The following is an 11,222-nucleotide window of genomic DNA, read 5'->3' as shown; positions in this document are numbered from 1 at the left end:
CCTCTCCGCTGTGTCCTTGACTTCTTGTATGCATTATGGGTAATAAAATTTTCAAATTGCTAGTGACTTGTGGTCCTACCCCGGATGGCGGCTGCTTTTTTTTTTTTTTTTGGGGGGGGGGGGGGGGGAGAGAAAGAAAGTTTAAATATTTGGACACAAATATTGTCTTCCTTGGAAAATTCAAATTGCTTGTGAATTGTGTCTTCCTTGGAAAATTCCTAAGCAATTTCAGAATCTTTCTCAACTTCCAGCCATCCATAACTATTATTCAAATGAAACCAAAACCTCAAAGGCTGCTCATGTTAGAGAGAGAAAGAAGGATGAAGGCACACAAATTGGGAAGACATAGAAGCAGAAATAAGATACATTTTGTTCCAATCCAATCACAAGCAATTGTACCATCTGAGACACTATAAAAAGCAAGCATCCCTTCTTTCATGTTTCTGCGCATAACTGAAAATAATGCTTCTGCACATTTTTTGAGTCATACACAGGATGTCCTGGCTGCAAGATGGGTGAGTGCCCGTTTATGATAAGTTATCCGGACCTTCTTGTATTTCTGTATGAAAGCCGGCAGGTCAATCTCCCTATCTAGCAGTTGCCTGTGAAGAATTTCAGATTCTTCTTCTGCCTTGTTCATTGCCTCTACACAAATCAAACCAGATTTATCATCTCAAAACAACTTTTCTACCAGTCACAATGAAGGTATCCCTCACTGAATTATTAATTATAGATAATGAACCAAAACCTATTTTTGTTTACCTTGAAGCTTCTGGAGCAAGCTAGAAGCAGAAAAGAACTTCTGTGTTTCTTCCTTCTGTCTTTCAAGATCATTTAGTTTCTCCTGGGCAGCAGCCAGCTCTGTTGTCCGGATAATTCTGCACTGTTATTCCATATACAAGAAACAGAGATCACCATTGGAAATTGAAAACCAGCTCACAAGCTATGAAAAAAAGAATTGAGTTTTCAAGTGCTCACCTGGTTCCTAAGCTCCAAGATGCGTGGTTCTTTCTCCAAGTTCTCCCCTATTTTAAAAGATGTATTAGTATTCCCATCTATATATGATCCAACTACCTAGAAAATATAGTACATGCAAATCTGCAAAAACTTACTTGCAAGCTGCAGAGTTTCCTTCCGAAGTTCATCCTGTACCTGACAAGAGACAAATAATAATAATAACCAAGGAAACTGAAATTAACCAAGGAAAATGCAGCATGGTATTTAAAAGATAATAATTAGCAATTACAGAAGAAAAACCAAATTAGAAATAAAAACTTCAAATTTCCATTAACAAGAGACAAAAAATAATTTTGAGCAAAGCGCATTCACACAACCCCTTGGGCCTTGAAATAGAAGCTTATTTCAGCACATCCTTAATGAAGGCAAGGATACTGATTTGTCCATTCGTCGTAACCATACTTGCAAATCTCCCATTATATCTAGCTTCATCGAGAAGAATGAACTTGCAGATATCTTCTAAGAATTAAACTGTCATAAAACTAAATGGTATATTTTGCAACATGGGCTACAATATAGGAGAGAAGCACCAATCCTTCCATGCTTAAGCACATCAGATAAAATTAAATAAGAGACACCAAATGCTAAAATGCATAATTTTAGGCCATATTGCTCTCTACTCTCCAGGATTCTAGGCATCCTGTCCTCACTCCTCAGAAACCAGGTCAAAGCCATCTATAGTTTCCCACCAGTGAAAATTTAAGCATTAAAGTGAAAAAAACAGGAGCTTTCAAGTGAAATACCGAGAAGACTTCCATTGCAGGGGCTGAAGGTGATTGCATTGTAGTGATTGATTGGATTTCTTGATGGAGGTTAGCCCTTGGCACCTAGATTTCTCATTAGAGAGGCTAAGGCTTTACTTTCCAGCCTGAATAGCTTGTTCAGGTGGATCCTCATATCAGGTATGCTTTGTCAGCTTTAAGCTGTGTACATTGTACTGTATGATCTTTTTTTATTTTATTTTTATGAGAAGTGGTGTAAGATTTTGTTTTTTATTTTATTAAATTTTTGGATGAGTAATGGTATAAGCCCCATATTGTTAGGTGATCAACTGCTGCCTAACCCTTTTTTTCTGTCTTATGAATGAAAGCTACATTGTAAACCCCCAAATACAATTGTTCCCTGTTAATCCCCTGCCTTGCAAATGAATCATTGATGCCAATGGCTTGCCTCAAGGTATGGCAATATTGCCAGGCTCCTTGAGTGTTATTACTAAGCCATTCTTCCACTTACCTAGTCTCACCCTCTATACTATATGATTTTGTCCCCCTGCTATCAGGTTTTAATAGCAGAGATTTTCTTTCGCTTCATTAATGAAGGCTCTGGTAGTTGTTTCTTTCAACAATAAGGTTCTCAAAACACAACATGAAAACAATCCTAAGGATTAAGATGCTCGCCCTAACCAAAATACCTTTTCAACCCTGTCCAAAATATAGAATAATTGCACCCATGTTGTCCCTAAACAAACCACAAATACACTTCCCAAAAAAATCCACCTCCCAAAAGCACAAAGGCTTCCTCTTCCCAAAGAGCATTCCATCAAAATTAAGCATACTAACAAACTGACGAGGAAAGAGCCACCCGCCCTATGTCAATGTTAATCCAAGGAAATCATGTTTCAAAAATACCACTCTCAGCAGCAAGTCAACTAAGATGTCTCTAAACATGTCAAATTCTTAAATTCAATAAATAACTGTTTACATGCATCAACTCATAAGAGGGGCTTGAGTATGAAATGCTCTAAAATTTCACTCATCCTGTGCAGCCTAGAAGAATACATGCACCAGGGCTTCCTCTTCCCAAAGAGTATTCCATAAAAAATCAGCCTAATAACATGCTGATGAGAAAGGAACCACCTGCCCCATGTCAATGTTAAACCAAGTAGGAAATCTTGCTTCAATAAAACCACTCTCAAGAGCAACTCAACTAAGATGCCACTAAAAATGTCAAATTCTTAAATCCAATAGATGACCCTTTACATGCATCAAACTCATAAGAGGGGGCTTGAATATGAAATACTTCAAACTTCAGTCCTTCCACACAGCCTAGAAGATTACAAGGCATCTCCATATGATCTTCCTCTTGATACTGAATATCCAGACAAACAAGCCAAATGTAATCCCTATTCCCTAAATAGTTTGAGGGCATCATTATTCTAATAGTGTCTCAAGCCCCTACTAGAACCCACATTTCATGAAACACTAGTAGCATCAGAGTGGGCATAAGAAGCAACAGGGTAACCAGAAAGGTTGTAGATTAAGTAGAGTTTAGGAAGAACTCAGTCAAGGACAGTGTCGACCCACCAAATCTTCCTCAGACTGATTTCATTGGATGAAATAACATCATATTTGATGCATCATAGAAAAACAGACAAAGATGATCATGTTGGTTGGCATTGTTTACTGGCCTTGAATCCCATTCATTATTGTGCATCACATATCTATGCTTAATTACTGAATTCTATAACCTTTTCCACTCAAGAGGAAATGTTCACAACCATTTCCCAGGTAGGGAAAAAAAAGTTTCTCTTATGCTCTATGAAAGTTTATCTTCAGGTTTATACAATTTCTTCCTATTCACTGAAAGGTCATGCTGAAGTTCCTACACCAATGACATTGAAATCCTATCATATTATAAACCTGAAGATAAACTTTCATAGAGCATAAGTATTCACTGAAAGGTCATGCTGAAGTTCCTACACCAATGACATTGAAATCCTATCATATTATAATCAGAAGGGTGAGAAAGAACAGGGTGCAAAGTTGGCACTTGAATAATTCTCTCATGTTCTTATCTCTTTTACTTTCCTTGGTTTGTTGTTTATCTTATCCATATGATGGTTCCAGACTCATTAACTGAAGCACTAGATTTTCAGGCATGATTCAGAGTCAAATCCCTGTTCTTTCTTGCTAATTTTAGACTGACCTGATAATATCTCATCATTTTATTCGCATAATAATAACAATACTGTAACAACAACAACATCACCAACACCAACAATAATAGTTGTGAAGTTGACTGGAGTCTCTGCAACACCAATTCCACACTTCATGCAAAATAATATCTTCTTCTTGAGTGGAGAATTATAAGACACTGTATATACAGTTAATTTACAACTTATTTTTTATGTATAGCAAGAAATATATGAAAAATTACAAAGGAGTTTCAATGTAGCCAGACAAACATAAAAAGTGAACTTTGCAACTTACATTGTTTTGTGTTCTCACTTGATCAAGTGAAAGCAAGAATTGGTTATATGCATCCTTGTTAGACAAAAGCTTTCGCAATTCATCAACACTATAGGAAACCAATCAAAAAACAATAGAATGAGATGATAATAACCACCTACAAATACATATTAGAATGAGAATGAAATGGCTGCAGATACAACCTCAAGAATTCGTTAATACACTCCTGAAACCACTCTGATGAATAAATAATCATACTCTCTTTTTTCCAAAATCCTGGATACGGATATGGGTAATATCTAGTTTTTTAAGGTAAATGCCATTTTTCAATATTATTGTCTTTCCAAATTTAGTTAAATTTCTAACATGTGCAGATATTTTAGTATAATTTGTTAATACATATTTTAAAAGTGTTAATGCCATAGAGTGCACCTAGAAGTGTCTAAGCAGTATCCGCTATCATATTTGACACTACTATGCTAGGCATATACAGGTATCTGGACATCATGGGTTGCTTCTTGTCTTGATAGGTTGACTTCTTTTATTCAGTTTGCTATTGGCTCCCATTCCTAATTTGAGTGTAAGGTCTGAAAGGTCTTACTTTGTCTTGATAGGTTGTCTAGTTCTAATACCCTAAAACATGGTTCCTAGATTCACCAAAATTTCATTAAAGTTCTGTGAAATATTGGTAGGTTGTACTAATGGTATGGTAGAAATCTAAAGTTTTAGAGAAAGGTATCACTACATACTTATTGCAGAAGTATGGGCTCAAAAGCCTTGATTGGGACTCAAGCCCCTGGCTTTCCCACAAGGGAGTGTTCTCTTTGGAGTAATATTCCTGATGTTCATCCCGGTTTCTTGAAGGCATCAGGTACAAGGTTGGCAAAGGCAATCATATAAAATTCTGGCATGATAAATGGTGTGAGAATTTTGATTTGTGTGGAAGATTTCCCTCTCCTTTTGATACTGCCCAAGACATGGAAGCTGTAGTTGAAGACTGCTTTGATTTGGTGAAATGGTGAAGTAATCAGAGGCCCTACTCTTAGAAGAAATCCCAATGAGTGAGTTGTTTAGCCTCATTTGAAATATAAAGTACAACTCTCAAACTGATGATGAAAGAATTGGATCGTGAGAGAGTTCAGGCAAGTTTTCAATCCTACAGTAACTTCTTGTCTGGACAGGACAATGATTTCCCTTGGGCTTTAATCTGGAGTCCCCACATCCCTTCAAAAACAGCCTTTCTAGTTTGAACTACAGCTCTTGGTAGATGCCTAACTTCAGACTGGCTGATCAGAAGGGGGATGCCTTTCCTAGCATCTTGTGTCCTTTATGCAATGAGGTCCCTGAATCCTCCAATCACCTCTTCATCCATTGTAGCTTTTCACATCAATTGTGGGAAATGGCTTGGTCCTGTTTTGGTGTACATTCTTGCCCACTTGAGACAGTCCTTCAGCTTCTGCAGGGGTGGATAATCACAGGTTTGAACAGAAGGGGCAAACTGCTAAGGAGGACTTTTCCAGCTGCGATCTTGTGAACTCTATGGAAGGAAAGAAAGTGTCACATTTTTGACAACAAATGTTCTGATTTAGTCTCAGTTAAGAACAACCTTATAGATTCATCAGGCCTAACACATTCTTGTTGCTTCGGTATGAAACTGAGTATGCAAACAACTGTATTTTTTTCTTTACTAGTAAATACAGTCAAAGAATTTCAATCATATAAGTATTTCAGAAATACACAAACCCTTCCTGTTCTAATATTGAGAGGAGGAAGCAAAAGTATAAACAAAATATAAAACAGCCATATACAGGCTGACCAAAAAATATTTTCAGAATGCAATGACTAGCCCAGAAAGTCCACCAATCAAACAGTCTCTAGCAACTTCTTGCCTAGCTAAACATTCTGCTAACAACCTACCTGATCTTCGAATCTAGCTGAATGAGATGTTTGTCTGGTTATCCAGATGGTTAGCTTGCTCTGACCATGACCTGGATAGGTCCTAGGTCACTAAATCACCTCATTAACCATCCAGTCCAGTCATAGTCTGACAACACTGGTTGGAATGCCTAAGGAGCTGAGTCTCCTTCAACCACAATTTTTTCAATTCCTATGGGTTGAGTATGCTGCAACCAAGCCTCCCATGTGACCCAAAAAAGTAACCCTAGCAAATGCATTTTCGAAATCATGAATGTGCATACACTCCCCAAATCTTGTGATAGTGCTCTTTTCATCATCAATCACCATGTGCATTTCCAGAAATGCCAATGCATTATTATTTTATCTGCAAATATTAAAAAATTCATTAACCTTGTTCTCCCCATATAAATCCTTGACACAATTAATCTTAGATGATATTTATTTGTAATTACACAGCCACACTTCAACCATACCTCTAGGCAAAACCCTTGTTTGGTTGATGCAATTAACCAACAACTAATTTACTAGCAAAATTCACATCTTATCGAGGCAAATTCAATACCACTTTCGCATTTTTCATGTGTATAGACTAGTTCCTACAGAGTGATCAATTTCATGTCATCAATTTGTTGTCAACATGTTATTAAGTGGTATTTGAGCCAAACTTGAGGTTATCTTAGCATAATAAAGAAACAAGTTTAACTTCCTAAGTTTCAAATCACAAAAATCATATACAATTCTAAGCAATGGTCAATAACTATAAACTATCTCATGAACCAATTCTAAAAAATTTTGTTGGTTGCATCACATTTGTGAAGAGTGTTCTGAAATGTGAATGAAAATCAAAATGTCAATTATTGGAATGGATTTGTTAAATGGTCATCTAGTAATTGATAAAAAAATGATCATCTAGTAAACACACATGAACATCTCAAGAATACTAATCTTGCAGTTTAAGAGATTGGCCAAAAAGGCTATGCATATTTTCCTTGTTTTGAGAGAGAGAGAAAGGTAACAGCTTATGCAATCATGTTTGATTTCAAAAAGGTGCCTGATAAGCATGGCATTCAAGATATCAGAAATCCAGAACCTGGCCCAAAATTTACAAAAGGCAGAGATATCTGTTTGCCTTATTACCCTCTCTTCATGTGGTAGTTGCAGCACAATAAACCCTACCAATGTGGAAAAACCAAAACTCTCTCTCAATGGTTGACTTATTTAAATGTCAATGGCTGGAGTCACCAGGAACAAGTCCAATGCATGGTGGTAAGCAGAGTATGAATACCACACTACCGCACAGACAGGCAGTCCAAAGGGTCATCTATTCAATGGAGAGGCTTAACGTCTTTCTTGTAGCCTACAGTAAGGGTTAGAGTAGAAGGCTTTCATGTATCTATTAGATATATATGATCCATATACAAAAAATTCCACTTTTCAGAAGCATGTCATAAGGAAATGTCTTACTCGTCTAACTGATAAATAAGACAATACATCAAGAATTTTAACCTCTACCTTTTGTCTTTCAACAAGTTAATTATGCTTGCAGCTTCAGCATGTGAAAGTTGCCCTTGTGATGCAGAATATGGCCGTTCTGAAGGCCTTTGTACATTGAAGCTGGCAGAAGCTGAAGAGCTACTGCCAGGTGTAGATGGGCGGGATGAAACTGGTGAGCTAACAACAGAAGGAGGATACCACGCCTGTGCAGTAACCTCCTGAGGACGTGGCTGAGATTGTTGCTCTTGAGAGCCCCTGTACTAGACAGTGTTAGAGCTTCAATGCACAATAAAACACAGCATTTTTTATTGGGAGCTTCACAATAAAACACAACATTTTTTTATTGGGAGCTTCACAATAAATTACAGCATTGTGTACATATAACTAAAATGACATCAATATCAAAGATTATGAAATTCGAATAGGCTACAAGGTGATGTAGGTAGAGAACATATAAAGTATGAGTTAGGAGGTTTAAATACTTTTAAACCCAGGCCAGCAGCGTACATAAAGAATAAGAATGGCAATACGGCACCATGGGCCACACGTATCTAGTTCCTCATTTTCCAAACGGAACTAGAAGCCATAAATCTATATCAACATTCCCTATGGAAGTACTGAGTAACTAGAGAGATGCAGCAAACCCACTAGTGCAGCGAAGCTACTACCGGACTATAGCTGAAGAAAGTTATAGCATTAAGTATTACTTTAGGCTATTGAAAACGTATATTTGCGCGTTAGTATTGATAACTAGTGATGACCTATTAGAACTATTAATTACATATCATGGTGAAAGAAAAACTTATTATTTGTAGATTACCTGTATTACTATTACATGATAAACCAAATATAGAACCAGAATCTGAATTACAATCATCATTTTACTAAATATATCATAATAAACAGTAGATAAATCCAAATATAGGGAATCGCAGATTACCCAAAAGCCAAATTCCGGTTAGTAAGGAACCCAAAACAATCATAAAAGTTAAATTGCACCATAATACCAACTAATTACACAACCGAACAGAAATAATGAAAATTGAGAGGAAATAAAAGCAAGATTTCAAAACAGAAAGACTAGATTAAACTTTTCGGTCAAAAAGGAAAAGCGATGTCTTACAATTCAAAATTGGTTCAGCCTCGAAGGTAAGAGGGAGCCCTAAATTAGATGCAAATCAAGTATCCAATAGGATACAAGGCTAAAAGTAAATAGAAGGAGGAGGGACGGAATACCAGAAGGACTTGAACATGGCTGAAACGGCTCCTTCGATCCTCAAGGACCTCAACCCAAGAAAGAGGAATCTCGAACTTGGAGAAGACAAACCCTGAAATCAATTCTTGCAGCGGAGAATAAAACGAAAATGAACAGAAAAAAAATGAATAAAAAATAGAGAGAACAGAGGAGGAGATCGTCTCTGTTTATGAGAACGCGAAGCAGAGACGATTTCTTTCGCTCGTTCGCTCGCCCTCTAATGCTGCTGAAACGAAATTACACAATTACGAATTAATTCTGAAAGCTTTGAAATTAGAATATGTTGTACGTGGCACAATATTATTGGGAGACAGCCCGTGTGAGAAACGATGCGTACAAAAATGGAACGAGGTGAAGTAGCACGGTGTTTTCCACGCGTCAACGCTGAGCTTTCTATTTCTTCGCCTGCAAGTTTAAAAGGCTGTTTGGTTACAAGAATAACATATTTCTACCCATTTATGTATTATATATGTATTAGTATAAGAGCATTGCATTTTAAATGTATAAGTATTCATTTTATATAATATAGATGTATAGACATTATAAGACATAGGAAAAACTACCTGGGAAATATGATACTAGAAGGACTTTGACCAAATCTCTTGTGAATTTTGACAAATACAATTTGATTTATGTAAAGCTCAAATACCATATGATTGGTTATTATCTTTTTTATGATAACGATGATGGTTCCAAGATTTTCTAATAAACCCATATATATATGTATGTATGATCTCATATGCATTGATTTTAGGGAGAATGACCATTCAACCCATGGTTATAATTCATACGCACAAAGTACAGTTGGGGTAGGTGACCGTTCAGAATTGATGCTAATTCAAAAGTGGATGTGAATGCATAGAGTGTGGATTTTTAACCTTTTGAATGTTTATAGATTTGCAGGGAAATTCAAAAATCAGCATTAGGCTTGTTCGTACTTTTCTATTGATTTTAAACAAATGTAATAAGACACTTGTCATAAATTGAATGAAAGTGCACGACAAGTGCAATACAAACAAGTTTAACAAATCTCAAGTTAGGGTCTATTTGGTTTATAGTCGAAATCAGAATCGGAATGGTCCATTCCTATAGTTTGTTAACTGTTTGGTTCAGATTGGAATGAGAATGAGAATTAAAATTGACATGAGTGAGATTTCATTCCTAAGAGAGGGGGTAGAGAAATGTCCATTCCCTTAAACTGAAGAGTGCTATTCCAATAAGAATGGGAATGGGATTACAATTCTGCCCAATCAAATAGTTGGAATTGGAATAGACCATTCCAATTCCATACCCTTATTCCAGCGAACCAAACAGAGCCTTAATTTTTTGAGAGGCAATCCCATGTGGTCATATGAGTGAGGGAGATTGTATCCATGCTTAGTTTATGACTATTTGATTGGTATCTCCTTTTGACTTCCCTTAAATGTCCATCGCCCAATACTTGAATTGGTCACTTGGTGCCACTCAAAAAGAAAAAAAAAAAAAAGAAGAAGAAGAAGAATAAATAAGTATTAACCATATATGATATTTGTTAGTTTGGATTAAACTTTTATGATGATCTATGCCAAAACCAATCCAAATATCCTCTATAATTTATATAATGTGTGTGATATATATACCTTGGGAGTTGATGGCCTTCATAGAATAGTGACAAGGAGTTTTATATATTGGTTACTTCTAACTTTATATTTTTTTATGTTAATGTTGTACATTATGCATATATATATATATATTATAAACACCATCCCTTTAATGAAAGATTTGACTGGTTATACCTTAAAAATAATAATATATATGATAAAATTATTATATATAATTTTTTATTTTATAAAACATTTTTTCTCAAATCAAGATTGAACCGAGCTCGAAGCTCAAACTTACGAGCTTTTGATTCGAGTTGAGCTCGAATAGCTAGCTATTTGACTCGACTCGACTCGAATCCACCCTTAATATTTGGTTGTATAAAAATAGATCCCAAGTGGCATCAGCAACCCCGAAAATCAATACATATTGTATGTTAAGCATCAATACATTACGATATTTGAATTACAAACAGCTTTTATTTGTAATTAATGCATTTTTGATCATTCTAAAATGTTTATTTGTTAATAAATTGTTCTCAAATGTTTGTTGACTCCAACCTTGTGTTATTTACGCAAATAGAAGAGCCAACGGATTAGCTCATAACTGAGAGTACTATGCCCTTTTGTGAAGATGTTAAGTAATGGGTGGGATAGAATATTAGAATTCATGTTAGCAGTTTTGAAATAGTTGGGGTTAAAACTTAGATGAATTTGGGGCAAATGGATTGGATCCAAATTCGATAATATCCATTTAATTCCCTTAAGCTC

General features: G+C 36.0%; 1 protein-coding gene across 2 annotated transcripts; it reads right to left on the bottom strand.

Annotated features, from left to right (window-relative positions):
• Nucleotides 1–236: 236 nt before the first annotated feature.
• On the bottom strand, nt 237–9,234 carry VPS37-1 (Modifier of rudimentary (Mod(r)) protein). Of its 2 annotated transcripts, none has more exons than XM_088948727.1 (7): nt 8,853–9,234; nt 7,635–7,871; nt 4,227–4,314; nt 1,113–1,152; nt 979–1,025; nt 763–883; nt 237–645 (listed from the first exon to the last, which is right to left on the bottom strand). In XM_088948727.1, exons 1-7 carry the CDS (start codon nt 8,867–8,869, stop codon nt 485–487), a joined length of 711 nt encoding a protein of 236 aa, XP_088804853.1. In that variant the 5' UTR covers nt 8,870–9,234; the 3' UTR covers nt 237–484. The 2 variants fall into 2 exon arrangements, with proteins under 2 accessions (XP_088804853.1, XP_088804854.1); XM_088948728.1 differs by having other exon boundaries at nt 1,113–1,146; nt 8,853–9,140.
• Between the last annotated feature and the right edge of the window lie 1,988 nt (nt 9,235–11,222).

This window comes from Nelumbo lutea, chromosome 6, assembly GCF_056320005.1.
Source record: "Nelumbo lutea isolate HS-2025 chromosome 6, American lotus-T2T, whole genome shotgun sequence".
NCBI classification, from domain to species: Eukaryota; Viridiplantae; Streptophyta; class Magnoliopsida; order Proteales; family Nelumbonaceae; genus Nelumbo; species Nelumbo lutea.
This window is presented reverse-complemented; position numbering and strand designations above follow the sequence as displayed.